At 40.4% G+C, this 16,477-nt stretch overlaps 1 protein-coding gene and 1 long non-coding RNA gene across 10 annotated transcripts in view; one reads left to right on the forward strand and one right to left on the reverse strand.

Moving 5' to 3' along the window:
• Positions 1-16,477, reverse strand: part of Cpeb3 (cytoplasmic polyadenylation element binding protein 3) — a 174,904-nt gene that overhangs the window by 51,714 nt on the left and 106,713 nt on the right. For all 9 annotated transcript variants that reach the window (XM_070021203.1, XM_070021198.1, XM_070021199.1 and 6 more), the window contains one exon: positions 13,508-13,597. In XM_070021203.1, the coding sequence (XP_069877304.1) occupies positions 13,508-13,597 (90 nt within the window). The remainder of the gene's footprint in view (positions 1-13,507; positions 13,598-16,477) is intronic.
• Positions 10,189-16,477, forward strand: part of LOC138826133 (uncharacterized) — a 39,005-nt gene continuing 32,716 nt past the window's right edge. The window contains exon 1 of the long non-coding RNA XR_011371568.1: positions 10,189-10,334. This is a non-coding gene — a long non-coding RNA (uncharacterized lncRNA). The remainder of the gene's footprint in view (positions 10,335-16,477) is intronic.

The raw sequence follows: 16,477 nt of genomic DNA on the forward strand, positions 1-16,477 counted from the left end.
TCTTTCTTTTTGTGGGTCCTGGGACTTGGTCCTGGGCACTGTCCCTGTACCTCTCTGTGCTCAAGGCTAGCACTCTACTACTACAGCCACAGCACCACTTCTGGCTTTTTCTGTTTATGTGGTACTGAGGAATTGAACCCAGGGCTTCCTGCATGCTAGGCAAGCACTCTACCACTAAGCCACCCAGTCCCCCATTTCCTTTTTTTTTTTTTTTGGTCGGTTTTGGGGCTTGAACTCTGGGCCTGGGCGATGTCCCTCAGCTCTTCAGCTCAAGGTGAGCACTCTACCACTTGACCCACAGCACTACTTCCGGCTTTCTAGTGGTTTATTGGAGATAAGAGTCTCATGGAGTGGGCTGGGAAGGTGGCTCAGTGGTAGAGCGCTTGCCTTGCATGCATGAGGCCCTGGGTTCGATTCCTCAGCACTGCATAAGCAAAAAAGAAAAAAGCCAGAAGTGGCACTGTGGCTCAAGTGGCAGAACGCTAGCCTTGAGCTGAAGAGCTGAGGGACAGCGCCCAGGCCCAGAATTCAGGCCCCACGACCGGACTCACCCCTCCCCCCCACAAAAAAAGTCTCATGGACGTTCCTGCCCAGGCTGGCTTTGAACCGTGATGATCAGATCTCAGCCTCCTGAGTAGCTAGGATTACAGGCATGAGCCACTGGCACCAGGCCCCCCATTTCCTTTTTTAAAAATATGTTTTAGATTTCACCAGATGTTTTTAAAACAATGACATTCCATTTGATGCTCAAGATTTTTATTCTAATTTAAAATTTTGCAGTATTGGAGAATCAAACCTTTGATTCTTATTTTCCTCGTCTTACCTAATCCATTTCATTGATTGACTGAGATGCTAGGGACTTAACCCAGGGCCTCACCCCTGGAAGCAAGTACTCCCCCCACTGAGTTTCATCATCCATCCCAGTTTCCCATTTTTAATTCTTGCACCTAATATATCATCTTTTGTTCATACTTGTTCATAGCCCATTCAGGTCCCATGCAATTCATGTTAACAAGTCCTGACCAAAGCTAAAACATCCTCTGCCTCATCCTGTCAAATTTGCATTTCATTTCTTTCTGAAATCTACTCTTTTCCAAAGAAAGTGTTCATCAAGAATAGTTACAGTTTCTCTGAACTAAACAAGCACCTGCCCTTCCCAGCACCTCTGCCTGGGCACAGCACAGTATGTACTCTGTGACCTTGTACAAGCTGTCTCTGCTATTTATGTAGCTGCTCAAGCTTTGTCATGTGGCCTGTATATTCCCATTGCTTTCTCCTTTCTGTACAGTTCCAAAAGCTATAAATGCTTTGCAAGCAAAGACTGCCTTTAAAAATCTATCTTCAATACAATGCTAAAAAAAAATAGGTGCTAAAAAGATACTCTCCATTTTAACAAAAGTTTACAAAAACAAAAAAAGCTCATTGGGGCTGGGAAGTTGGCTCAGTGGTAGAGTGCTTGCCTCGCATGCATGAGGCCCTGTGTTCGACTCCTCAGCACCACATAAGCAGAAAAAAGCTGGAAGTGGTGCTGTGGCTCAAGTGGTAAAGCACTAGCCTTGAGCTAAAGAGCTGAGGGACAGCGCCCAGGCCCAGAGTTCAGACCCCAAGACCAGACCCAAAAAAGAAAAAAAAGAAAAAAAAAAGCTCATCATTGTTACTATGAAATACAGTTTCCATGTTTTTGTTTTGTTTTGTTTTGGGTTTTTTGTTTTGTTTTTGTCAGTCATGGGGCTTGAACGCTGGACCATGGTGCTGTCCCTCAGCTCTTCAGCTCAAGGCAAGTGCTCTATCACTTTAGCCACAGTGCTACTTCCAGTTTTCTGGTGGTTAATTGGAGATAAGACTCTCACAGACTTTCCTGCCCAGGCTGGCTTTGAACCATGATCCCCTCAGATCTCAGCCTCCTGAATAGCTAGGATTATAGGTGTGAGCCACTGGCACCCAGTGTTTCCATGTTTTTACAAGAAAATCCTTTTTTTTTGGAATAAAAGGTGGAACCTAGCATATATTCCAACATTTGGGAAAGAAGGAAGGAAGGAAGGAAAGAAAGAAAGAGAGAGATGGATGGGAGGGAAGGGAGGGAAAGGAGGAAAGGGAGGGAGAGAGGAAAGGAAAGGTGAAGGGCTATTACTCAAAAGATTACAAACTACAAAAGGTTAAGTACATAATAAAAATCCTCTGGCTTCCCAACTAATGAATTTTTCTAACTCAAAAGGTGGAAAAACTGGAAATCTGAGGCTAAAACAAAACTTACTTTCACTCAAACTGTACTATGAGGGAAAAAACTGTGAAGTTTGAAAACTTTCCTTTCTAAAGCTGAAGAAAAATGAAATAGACACTATACTCCAGCCTACTGTAGCTGCACAGTGACCTTGATTTTGCCTGTTTAAAGTAGAACCCCCTCAAATGGCAAGTCTTTAACTGTCTGACTCAAAGTCAATCTGAATCCCATATGGTCTGCCTTATGCTAGGTTCCAAAAGCATGTTAGTATTATATAAACTCCCACAACTGCATGACTTGGTCACAAGAACCAACAGGCTGGCCAACCTGGCCAGTGTGGAGGAAATACATAATCACCAGCTGAAACCACCACTCAGAAGGACACACTTTTCTGAAAATGGAAAGGATTCATCAGCATGCATAAGCCTGGCTTACTCCTGTGTACAGATTTCTATTCCTGTTCCTGTCTGGGTAGCTGGACCCTGTGCCCCCAGACAGCTCAAGCTAAAACTAGCTGCCCAAGTAAGCTGAGGATGCTGGCTTCATCCATTTCATCGCCAGCATCATTGACTTCTACAGGCAGTTTCAGTCCAACATCTGCAGCTTGCTATTGTTCTTGGCTCTGACCAGAAGCAGTAGAGAAGCTGTGCTCACTGCCCAGGGGTTTCCAGCTCCTCTTCTGGCTCCCATGTGAGAGATGATAATACTATCAGGAGCTATTTACTGCAGATCCAGGATAGAAGGCTCAGGATAGGTAGACATTTTTTGCTAGCTTCAGTGACAACTTTGCATATGTGACATTCTCTCCCAGGAGTCAATGGAGAGAGACTGTGTTAAACACATTTATCACTAAATTTGTCATGCCAAACCTCTCTTTCTAGCTGCCATATTCACAGCTTCATGCTCAACGAAGCAAAACTAAGCTGTTCTTTTATCAAATAGTCAAGGAACTCACGGCTCTATCGTTCGAATGATGAATGTTATATTTAGGTCTTAAAAGATAAACTGGACCAGTTAGATTTCTTCTCTGTGGAATTCATCTAGAAACAGGAAAACAGTAAGAGCTGATTCACAGAATGTTGGAATATTACAGTTGGAACGAATAGTTCCCAGTATTTAAGTCCCTGCAGCCTGTTACCCCTTAGTACAGCCTCTATGACACTTGGTCATATCACACTTCCTGGTTTTGGGTTTCCTTTGGCACTTACAACCACACACCTGATTAGCACACCAGAATCACTGGGTACTGCAACTGAAGAACTCAATTACAAAGCAGCTCATTCAGGTCCAGAAACAGTGTAGCATCTCTTCGTGTGTCTATTGGCCATTCCTACTTCTTCTTTTGAGAAGTCTCTATTTAAGTCTTTAGCCCATTCATTAATTGGGTTGTTGTTACTGAGGGTTTACTTTGGAGGAGTTTACTATTTTGAGCTCTAAGTAGATTTTAGATATGAGGTCCTTGTTGGATGCATAGCTAGTAAAAATCTTCTCCCATTCTGTGGGCTTTCTAGAAACCTAACAATAACAGATTCTGGCTGGGTTATGGCCAAAAGGGGATGCTATTACACTGCTGGTGGGAGTATAAACTTGTTCAACCATTCTGGAAAGCAGTATGGAGGGTCCTCAAAAGACTAAACATAGAGCTCACCTATGACCCAGCAATTCCTCTCCTGGGCATTTGTCCAATAGAAGACAAACAAAGCCACACTAAAACTACCCTCATAACCATGTTTGTTGCAGCATTGTTTACCATAGCCAAAATATAGAATCAACCTAGATGCCCCTCAGTGGACAAATGGATCAAGAAAATGTGGTATATATACACAATGGAATTCTCTTCCATCAGAAAGAATAATATTGTACTATTCCTAAGGAAATGGAAAGACTTAGAAAAAAATTACATTAAGTGAAGTAAGCCAGACCCAAAGAAACATAGGTTACATGGTTTCTCTCACTTGTTGTAACAAGAATGTGCCTATAAATTTACAAGTAAACACACTGGATGGTAAAAGACAAAAAATACACTGGACATGAAAATTATACAGGACTCTAGACATTCACACAGTGAGACCAAAGGAGGATATTCTTAGAAGATCATAAAGGCTCAACAGCTATGTGCATATGATCATATAAAATGATGTTTACTAAAATGCACTCCAAGAAATGGAAACAAGAAGTTTTTTTGTTATTTTGCTTTTTGTTTTGTTTTTCTCCTTTGTTGCTATTTTTGTTTCCTGTACATTTTGTCTTGTATGTAAGTTTATCTGTTTGGGGGAGGGCAACAGGGAGGGGGCACAAAATGGTGGGACAAGGGATGAACAAATGAAGCAGTGATACTCACTAAACACTGTTGAAAATGAAATATACAACTTTTTGGGGTGGTCAGGAGGGGAAAACTGGGAAAAAAACAAGGTAAGAGATAACACCATTCAAAAAGAAATGTGCTGCCGGGTACTGGTGGCTCACATCTGTAATCCTAGCTACTCAGGGGGCTGAGATCTGAGGATCATGGTTCAAAGCCAGCTGGGGCAGGAAAGTCCGTGAGACTCTTATCTCCAATAAACCACCAGAAAACCAGAAGTGGTGTTGTGGCTCAAGTAGTAGAGTGATCACCTTGAGCTAAAGAGTTGAGGGACAGTGCCCAGGCCCAGAGTTCAAGCCCCATGACCAAACAAACAAACAAAACAAACAAACAATATCAAAAAAGAAATGTACTTATTACTTAACTTATGTAACTGTAACCCTCTATACATCATCTTTACAATGACAATTTAAAACAAGATTAAAAAATAGTATAGTGTCATCAAGGAGGCAGAATTCCATATTTAAGATCTGGTCAAAAGGCAGCTTAGACCTACAGCTCTAGTTTAAGCTATCTCTTTGGAAATACATTAGCTTTGTGAGTATACCAAATAGAATACAAGGACTCAGGAAAAAGACAAAGGCCAAAGGTTTTCAAATAGCCTTACATTTGTTATCCCCTATATCCTCTATACTTTTTTGTTTTACTTATTTTTTAGGTATGGTCCCACTTTTTTGCCTGAGCTAGCCTCAGGTCATGACACGCCTACCTGTAATTTGAAGGGCTGTTCTTTTAGATAAAGAAGTCAGAGATTTTCTGCTCAAGTGACATCTGAACAGCAGCTTAAGGGAAGAAAGCATGTTGAATTCAGAAATCTGGGCAAAGAGAGCTTTTGACAAAAGCCAAAGAGCTAAGGTAGAGGCTGAGAAGGTGGCTCAGTGGTAGAGCACTTGCCTTGCATGCATGAGGCCCTGGGTTCGATTCCTCAGCACCGCATAAGCAAAAAGAAAAAAGCTGGAAGTGGCGCTATGGCTCAAGTGGCAGAGCGCTAGCCTTGAGCTGAAGAGCTGAGGGACAGCGCCCAGGCCCAGAATTCAGGCCCCACAACTGGACCCCCCCCCCAAAAAAAAAGAGCTAAGGTATAGTGGTATAATCTAGGCATCCAGAAGACTGAGGCAAGAGGATTTCAAGTTCAAAGCCAGTTTAGTCTACACAATGAGACTCTACCTTATTTTTTTTTTTTTTTAAAAAAAGAACAGCAAGAAAGAATGGACAAAGTAGGTAAGAGAGAAAACAACAGTAAAAACACTTAAAACATTTCGAGTCCAAGATTTATGCTCATGTAATCCCTGACTTCCACAGGGCTCCATTATATGACAAACACAGAGGCAGAAAGGTAAGTTTGCAGCTGCAAACTGCCATTTATCTAATCTGGAGCTAAGCAAAAAAAAATTGCTGCAGATGTTCAAATTACCATAAACTCCACAAAGAAATTGCTTTGGGAAGCCATGTGATACCAAATTGAGTCATCAAGATTCTCATTTCTTTTAACTTTATCTAAGTAGCTTCTAACTCAGCCTAAAGAAAATAACATGAAAGATAAGAATACAAGAATATATTAACAAAAGTATTTTTTTTCTAATAGCCTAAATAACCAACAAGCAAATAAACTAGACTATAGCACTAGGTCAGGCAGCCTTTGAAAATATCCAAGTTATGCCAAAAATTTGAGGGGAGAGGAAAAGGAAAGGTACATAGAAGATTCTGTCTCTGCTCTTATGCCAGCCCTGATCCCTAACAAACATGTATATGTATAAAGACTCAAAAAAAAAAAAGATATGGCTAGTTCTGCTGCAGAGGCCGCATTATTCTCTCTCTCTTTTTTCTATTGGTCTTGCAGCTTGAACTCAGGGCCTGAGTGCTGTCCCTGAGCCTCTCTGTGCTCAAGGCTAGTGCTCTACTTACCACTTTGAGTCACAGTGCCACATCTGGTTTTCTGGTGGCTAATTGGAAGTAAGAGTCTCATGGACTTTTCTGCCACTGCTGACTTTGAACCATGATCCTCAGATCTCAACCTCTTGAGCAGCTAGTATTTACAGGCACAAGCTACTGGCTCCTGCTGCATTATTCTTATTGTTCACAAAATAACACGTTCACTGAAAATCAGATTACATTAGTCTGGTTCTATTACTTTATCTGATTCTGGTTCTTTACATTATCAAGGCCTAGAAACTAGAATAACTATAGAAATTTTGGAGATCAGATATCTGAGGAGAGGGCCACCATGCTCTGTTTCACAATTGCAGTAATTTGGTAATACCCTTTGGAGCTGACTACTCCTTCTTGAAACTTTTCACTTCCAGTCTTTTAGTCATGTAAATCTCCACTGCATCCCCTCTTCTTCCTACTAACAAAATTTACTTACTTGTTTTATATTTTCTTTCTCTTCTCTATAAAGATTCTCAAGAGATCACAATAGGAGCCAAATAAGTATTACCTTTTTGCTCACGTGCATAAAACCTAAAAAATGACTTAATTTTCCTCAACATTTCTGTTTCTAGGAATTTAGCTGGATAAAATAATCAAAGAAAGGGACAAAGAATGACCTGCAAAATTGGTATCAGAGTACCATTTAACTTTTCAATAGGCCTAAAATAACTTAACTGTCTAACCATGTGGGTAGCTTCTAAAGTGAGTTCATGCAATACTGGTTAATGACCTGGGAAAAAACTCTTGGCATACTTTAATCTTCATAAAAGTTGGGTAAAAAACTGTGTATGTCTGGAAGTGGCGCTGTAGCTCAAGTGGTAGAGTGCTTGTCTTGAGCTGAAGAGCTGAGGGATAGCGCCCAGGCCCAGAGTTCAAGCCCCACAACCAACAACAACAACAACAACAAAAACTGTGTATGTCATACTGGTGGAGTGGATCAAGTAGTGATAGAACACCTGCCTACCAAGCATGAGGCCTTGAGCTCAAACAACTCTGGTGTAAAAAAAAAAAAAAGAACAAAACAGTATATGTAATATAACATCAAATTTGGGTTCGTAAGTACTTTGAGGGAAAAAAGTCTGAAAGGAAATACATGAAAATATTTTTTAAAAGGATTTAGCCTTGGTCATGTGACTAGCATTTTAACAGTTCTCTATTCTTGAAGGTTATGTGTATATGTGTGTATGTACATAAGTGTGCACACATGCAGGTACGAGGGCTTGAACTCAGAGTACATGTACTATCCCACTCAAAGCTGACACTATACCACTTGAGCCACAGCTCTATTTCTGGCTTTCTGGTGGTTAATGAAGAGTCCAGATTTTCCTGGCTGGCTTTGAACCATGATGATTAGATCTCAGCCTCCTAAGTAGCTAAGATTATAGTTGTAAGCCAACAACTATACTGTGGGCTTATTTTGCCAGTTAACTAGAAGCAAGAGTCTCTCAGACACGTCCACTAGGCTGGCTTTGAATCTCTATCCTCAGATCTCAGCCTCCTGAGCAGCTAAGGTTAAAGGCATGAGCCACCATCTCTTTTCAATAACTTTACCATCTCTTTTCAATAACTATCTTTAATCTTGTACTCATTCCTCAATAAACATAATGACACTGATTAGTATTTTGTATTATGACCTATTCTTGGGAGAATCTTATTTTTTTTCCCAGAACTTACAATTTCAATTCTATTGTTCTAGAAGTATAAACCATGTGAACAGTCTCAAAAAAACCAGCCCTCAAATATTTCAGGATTTCTTTGCTGGTATATAATTTGAACTCAGAGTCTTGTACTTACTCAGCTCTATCACCTGAGCCACATCTCCCTCCTGACTTTGTGCTGCTTAACTGGAAATGGACTCTCACAGACTTTTCTACCAGGGCTGGCCTTTTTCTTTTTTGCCAGTCCTAGGGCTTGAACTCAGGGCCTGGACATTGTCCCTGAGCTTCTTTTGCTCAAGGTTAGCACTCTACAACTTAAGTCACAGAGTCATTTCTGGCCTTTTCTGTTTATGTGGTACTAAAGAATCAAACCCAGGGCTTCACACATGTTAGGCAAACACTGGACCACTAAGCCACATTCCAAGCCCCATAAATGTCCTTCCTTTCTTTTCTTTCCTTTTTTCTCTTTCTTTCTCTCTGTCTCTCTCTTTCTCTTTCCCTTCCTTCCTCCCTCCCTCCCTCTCTCCCTTCCTTCCTTTTTTCCTTTCTCTTTCTCTTTCTTTTTGGTAACAGTCCTGGAGCTTGAACTCGGGACCTGGACACTGTTCCTGAGCTTTTGTACTTAAGGCTAGCACTCTACCCCTTTGAGCCAGAGTGCCATTTGCCATAGCTGGCTTTGAGACATCATTTTTTACAACCTAGCCTCATCAGTAGCTAGAATTACAGGCATAACTCACCAGCATCCAGCTCCATCCCTCAATACTTTGACTAGAGTTTAATTTCTTCTTACATTAAGAATTAAATAAAGGGGGCTGGGAAGGTAGCTCAGTGGTAGTGTTTGCCTTGCATGCATGAGGCCCTGGGTTCGATTCCTCAGTACCACATAAGCAGAAAAAGCCGGAAGTGGCGCTGTGGCTCAAGTGGTAGAGTGCTAGCCTAGAGCTGAAGAGCTGAGGGACAGCACCCAGGCCCTGAGTTCAGGCCACATGACGAGCAAAAAAAAAAAAAAATTAAATAAAGGGGCCAGGCACCGGTATCTCTCGCCTGTAATCCTAGCTACTCAGGAGGCTGAAATCTGAGGATCACAGTTCAAAGCCAGGCTGGGCAGGAAAGACTGTGAGACTCTTATCTCCAATAAACCACTCAGAAAACCGGAAGTGGCACTGTGGCTCAAGTGGTAGAGCACTAGCCTTGAGCTAAAGAGCTGAGGGACAGCACCTAGGCCCAGAGTTCAAGTCCCAGGACCGACAAAAAAAAAAAAAATTAAATAAAGGTGGTTCAAAGCCAACTGAGTTAGGAAAGTCTGGGAGGCTCTTATCTCTAATACTAGTGGTATAACGATAGCTTTAAAGGTATAGCACACAGTTCCTGAATTCAAGCCCTCATACACACAAAAAAAAATTAAATCAAGAAAAAATCAAGAAAACAAAAAGCAAGATTTTGCTTCAATTTTATTGTTAGATTTTTGAAAATATTTTAAGCTATTTCAATTTAACCTGAATATTCTCTCTTTACCCTAAGACAAACATTACACAAATGCTTCATTCCACTCCCTCTCTTTCTGGAGGAACTAGATCAATTTGGGGGGGGGGGTATCCTACTTCTTTAAAGCCTTTTCATTTGCATTGCTTTCTCCTATCTCATCATATTTTATCTACCCTTCCTTCATTTATTCAAAGGCCCTAATGTTCCTTTCATATTGTCTTTCTCATCAGTCTGCTTAGAACTTGCTTCCCTATGCTCTGTAACTAACACCTCAATTTTTGGATCAGCCTAGATGTCATTTTCGCAGAGAAGCTCTCTCCATACCCCCAATCTAAAGAGATGTATCCTCGTCTCTACTGCACTCTTCATTCATCGAGGAAACTTACCACAGGTTATAATCATATTTATTTTTGTGACTATTTGATTAATTGCTTGTCTCCCCTGGAAATATCATCTTATGAGGTTAGGGGCCACATCATAAAGCCAAACATTCTGACTTGCATACATTCCATGTTCTCAGCAGTGCTCTGAAGGGCACCAAGCACTTAGTTGCTTGTGGTCCTCAACTGATCCAGAGGCTTCTTCAGACCCTCAGAGGTCTCAGTGGCCTCAGTGCTGCAATGCGTACTCAAATACTATGGGTTTCTTTGCTGGTACAGGGCTGCTGCTCCCACAACACGTAAGTTGATGTGCCTGGCCACTATTTCTCTATTTGGCTTTTAAGCACTTTATAATACATTGAAAATGGTCATGGTTTTAAAAATGCAGATAAACTTGTTGGATGAATGGAAAATTCTTTTTTATGAGGCATTTACTTCCTAAGAGATAAGGCTCAATAGTTAAGGGTCAAGTTTTCTTCTCTGCTTCTGTGTAAGCTTAAAACAAAAAACCAAATAGGCCAGTTCTAATGGCAGCCTAGATGAGCTAAGAAAAATTATGATCATCAAAAGATAACATTTGGAAGGTACTATACAGTTTGAGGTGAATGACTTAGATATCCCCAACATTGTAAATATCGTAAGAATGCTCAACATTATTTAACTCTTGGAATAATAACAAATTTCTTTAGGTTCTCCCCAAATAGGTCAACTTGAAGACTTTAGCTAAGAGCAAAACAACAGGATCCAACTGTCTAATAATTATTTCTCCTGTCTGACCTCAATCACCAGAAAGGCAATCTGCTCTCAGAGGATGCAAGGCTGAGAACCAGAATCAAGAATATTCCCTTGCTGGCCTGGCTTTCACTGGTCCATGTCAACCTCAGCAATGAAACAAGGGCAGCAAAACTAATGTACTATATACAGTTCTATATTACCATTCTTATCTATAGGAGAAATACCCAAAATGGGGAGTTTATGGACATAGTAAACTCTGTTCTATTCAAACCCTAATGTTTTCTCTTCAATTCTCAGTTATAAGTTTTAGTAGGATATTGTAACTTTACATATATACAGAGAAGGTAGTCAAGAATAGTGATCCAAAGACCATTGGATGTAACACATGACTGAGAGAAACAAAAATATCTACATTGGAAAAAAGAAACTGACAGTCCTTAAGTACCAGAAGGAAGAAGTCACAGTGATAACTCAGTCTGCTATGCTTTTTAACACTGCATTGACTGGGAGAGAGCAAGAAAAGGGGTGACACTGTCCTAAATGAAATGTACTCTTTACCTGACTTATGTAACTGTATCCCCTCTGCACTTTATAATAACAATTTTAGAAAATTTTAAATTCTGTTGACCAATAAAATTTGCAGGAAATCAATTGACATGATAGAAGAATAAAATCAGCTGCGTATGGTGAGTCTATAATCCCAGCACCTGGCAGGCTGAGGCAGGAGGAACTTGAGGCCAGATTGAGCTATAATATTGAGTTCCAGGAAAGCATTGGTTACTTAGCAAGGCCTGTCGCTATCCCTTCTGCCCTCCCCCTAAAAGAAGCACCTGGGTCTACAAACACATAGAATTCCTTTGAAATAAATAGCCTTCCTTTCAGTGGATACTTCAGAAGACAAACCAGTGGTTCTATGGCTATTTCAAGATAGTAATCAATAAAGTGTCTCTAAAGGGATTTGTATGCCACATATAATCTTTTAAAAATATAAATCTATTCTTAGCTCACAGGCCATAAAAAACAGGTAGTCCATAGACCCTGTTAGGAGTGTTAATATAAATATGAATTTCACATGTTATTAATACTTTATTGTATCTTTTAAAAAATGTAAACAGGAATAAATACTAATAAATAATTTTAGTTGATTAATATATAAAAATGAGTTAAATGTAATTATTATTAATTAGTGCTGGTCCTGGGACTTGAACTCAAAGCCTAGGTGTCATCCCTAAGGATTTTTGCTCAAAGCTGGCACTCTGACACTTTAGCCACAACTCAACTTCTGGCTTTTTGTTGCTTAACTGGAGTTAAGATTATGTCAAACTTTTTTTTTTTGTCGGTTCTGGGGCTTGAACTGTCCCTGTGCTCTTCAGCTCAAAGCAAGCGCTCTACCACTTGAGCCACAGCGCCACTTCCAGTTTTCTAGTGGTTTATTGGAGATAAGAGTCTCATGGACTTTCCTGCCTGGGCTGGCTTTGAACCGAGATCCTCATCTCAGCCTCCTGAGTAGCTAGGATTACAGGCCTGAGCCACCAGTGCCCGGCTGTCATAAACTTTTTCACCAGGACTGATTTTGAATTGTGATCCTCAGATCTTAGCTTCCTGAGTGTTAGTATTACAAGTGTGAGCAAATGGTGCCTTGCTTAGTATGATAGCTTTCATTTGTCCTGAATATAAAATTAATTCTTTTTTCAGCCATGGGGCTTGAACTTGGGGACTGGGCACTGTCCCTGAGTTCTTTTTGCTCAAGACTAGGGCTCTACTTTGAGCCACAGCTCCACTTCTGATTTTCCAAATCTGGAGTTCATAAGATTTTTTTTTTTTTTTTTTTTTTTTGTCGGTCGTGGGGCTTGAACTCTGGGCCTAAGCGCTGTCCCTGAGCTCTTCAGCTCAAGGCGAGCGCCCTACCACTTGAGCTACAGTACCACTTCCGGTTTTCTGAATGTTTATTGGAGATAAGAGTTTCACGGATTTTCCTGCCCAGGCTGGCTTTGAACTGTGATTCTCAGATCTCAGCCTCCTGAGTAGCTAGGATTACAGGCGTGAGCCAATGGCGCCCAGCCGAGTTCATAAGATTTATAAAACCACACGGCTACAAAATCCAAATAAAAATGTAACTTTAAATAACCTTTTCCCTTCCTATTGCTGACATTCCTCAAAGCCCTAGTCCATTTCTCTCAAAATAATGAAAGGTTAACAGAAAGTTCATCTATACCAGACTCACAGGATTTGCTGTCAGTCAGTAGGGGCCATAAAACAATATGCTCCTAGAGGAAGAGCCTCTAGTAGAAACCACACACAAAATAGTCCAGCTCCTAGTTACTCAGGAGGCTGAGATCTGAAGATCATTGTTTAAAGCCAGCCAAGACAAGAGAGTCTATGAGACTCATATCTTCAATTAACCAGCAAAAAGCCTGAAGGGGAGTTAATAGCTCAAGCCTTGAGTGAAAAGCTAAGGGATAGCCAAATGGTAGAGTACCAACCTTGAGCAAAAAAGCTAAAGGACAGCACCAAGACCTTGAGTTCCCTTGAGTTCAATCACCAGTACTGGCACGCACACACACAAGCAAGCAAACAAAAGAGAAACCAAAACAAGAAAAGCAATGATCTATGTTGATCCATGTTCCTACTTAGGAAACAGTCAACGGCTATTTCAAGAACTAAAAGACTGCCTTATTTTGTACTGCTAGGCTTCCTCTTCAACAGTCAAGCAGCAGAGACATTTTCAGTTCATTACCTTTAGGAGGAAAATAGGACTTGCTTTCTGCTTTGTGAGGCCAGTCTACCACGAGAGGTCCAAACCTGCGAAAGCTGGCAGTGATCTCATCTACAAAACAAAGAAGGAATGTTAGCAAAAGAGGAAGAAAGTATTGCAATAAGAATAGCTTAAAACATGTTTTTTTACTTAAAAAAAGTTATAAGGAATATTTTCTAAAAGCACTTTTGCAGATGTCAAATCTACAAAGTGAAATAACATTGCTTAGGTGTACATTTATTCACTTTTAACCATGCAAAATGTGCTTGTAGCTATAGCTCATTTTCTTTAAGTGTCAATAAACTTGACATAAGGAAATTGGAAGAGAAAAATCTAGTATTAGCTAAATGACTTCTATGTCAACTTCAAGGGATTCTAAAACTAACAATGTTCTCTCTTTTTCCTTTTTTCTTTTTTTTAAGGCAAAGGTACAGAAAGTAGTTGAAATATAGCTTCACTTGTAGCTGGGTGCCAGTGGCTCATGCCTATAACCCTAGCTACTCAGTAGGCTGAGATGTGAGGATCGTGGTTCAAAGCCAGCCTAGGCAGGAAAATACATGAGACTCTTATTTCTAATAAACTATTAGAAAAAGGCAGGAAGTGGACCTGTGGCTCAATGTTAGAACAATAGCCTTAAGCAAAAAGAAGCTCAGGGACAGTACCTAGGTCTTGAATCCAAGTCCCAGAACCAGTACACACACACACACACACACACACACACACACACACACACACACACACACACACACACACACACACACACACACACACACACACACACACACACACACACACACACACACACACACACACACACACACACACACACACACACACACACACACACACACACTATATTATATATATAATATAGTTTCACTTGTTTAGAATCTCTAAGATTATTACAAAAATAAACAATTCTTTTGATAAAAAGTGAGGACTTTAGTTATGGTAACTATTTGATGATAAGAAAATGTTAAAGTCCATCATACAGCCGTGCTGGTAGCTCACGCCTATAATCCTAGCTACTCAGGAGGCTGAGATCTGAGGATCACAGTTCAAAGCCAGCCCGGGCAGGAAATTCTATGAGACACTTATCTCCAATAAACCACTAGAAAACTGGAAGTGACACTGTGGCTCAAGCAGTAGGGCGCTAGCCTTGAGCTGAAGAGGGCAGGGACAGCGCCCAAGCCCAGAGTTCAAGCCCCACGTCCGACCAAAAAAACAAAAAAAATCCATCATACCTAGCTCTCATATTTAAATATTATACATTTTATAATGAAAATATATGTAAAAATTGCATCTCAATTAATTTATCTTCTCCTTCTGACTCAAAGCAGAAATTACAACCTAGTTCCTACTTAGGTTTAGTTATCTACAATTTTAATGCAGTAAGTCTAAAACGAGAGTCTCTAATCATGAAACTAAAAAGGAAACCATGATAAATTAGAGAAGTGTTAAAGTGAGAACAGCCTGGCAAAACAAGACTGCCTTCATGTTTCCATTTCACATCTAGTTATTTTGAACTAGAGTTGTTTTTCTTTTGTTAGTGTTGTCATGATTACATTTTCTGCATACATTCAACAAATATTTATTGACAACATTACTATGTGTTAAAATGAATGTTTTAATTGGCTTTAAGCATAAGTGAAAACTCATTTTTCTTTGGACTAGATAATCATAAAAATGTTGAGAAATTCCAACTAGTCTTCATACTTTGGGAGACAGAGGGGTACTAGCATTTCAATTCTGGGCCTCATGTTTGCTAGAAGGTGCTCTACCACTTGAGTCAAACTCCCAGCATTTACTTTTGTCAGTTGTGGGGCTTGAACTTGGGGCCTAGGTGCTGTCCCTGAGCTCTTTTGCTCAAGGTTAGCTCTCTACCACTTTAAGCCACAATGCCACTTCTAGTTTTCTAGGGTAACTAGAGATGAGAATCTCATAGATTTTCCTGCTCAGGCAGGCTTTGGACTACAATCCTTAGATCTCAGTCTCCTGAGTAAGATTACAGGCCTGAGCCACAAGCTCACAACTATCTGGTGAATTTTGAGGTAGAGTCTTGCTTTCTGCCTGGGTAAGCCTGGACTACCATCCTCCTATCTGTGTTTCCCCACATGGCTAGGATGACATATCACTCTTCTCAGTCATTGGTTGAGATGGAGACTGACAAATCTGTTGCCTGGACTAGCCTTGAATTCCAATGCCTCCCAAGAAGCAAAGTTGTTACAGCCATAGCACCTGACCTGAAAAATGCTTTTCATAAGCAGAAATTTTTATTAAAATATGACAGTGTGATAGCTAAGAGCATAAAGCTCTGATATCAGACTGACTCTGAATTAAAACTATACCAATATCTATATAATTCTGGATAGATTATTTCTCAAGGATTCTCCATTTTCTCATCAATGAAATGCTGATACTTTTTTTTTTTTTGGGTCCGGTCGTGGGGCCTGAACTCTGGGCCTGGGCGCTGTCCCTCAGCTCTTCAGCTCAAGGCTAGCGCTCTACCACTTGAGCCCAGCACCACTTCCGGCTTTTTTTTTCTTTTTGCTTATGTGGTGCTGAGGAATTGAACCCAGGACCTCAGGCATGCAAGGCAAGTGCTCTAACACTGAGCCACCTTCCCAGCCCCTGATGATACATTTTATAAAATAGTGATAAGGACTAAATGAGGTAGCATAACATGAAGCCCTCAGCACAATGATGGACTTTGAGTAGAGTTTCATTAAGTATTAGCTCTTATTATTTGAAAAACTATTCTAAAATCAACAAGTAGGAAATGGAAACTTTTGAGACTATTACATTGTCAAATATAGGTAGACCTAAAGCATATAACCTATTACTTCCTCATTATTAAAGTATACTCACCTCCTACATATTCAGATACAAATGTCCAAAAGCTGACCTGGAGTGAAGTCAGTATCAACTGGTAGAAAGCACAAACCAAGCCTT

The sequence above is a fragment of the Dipodomys merriami genome, unplaced genomic scaffold, assembly GCF_024711535.1.
Source record: "Dipodomys merriami isolate MVZ:Mamm:240054 unplaced genomic scaffold, mDipMer1.0.p SCAF_14, whole genome shotgun sequence".
NCBI lineage: Eukaryota > Metazoa > Chordata > Mammalia > Rodentia > Heteromyidae > Dipodomys > Dipodomys merriami.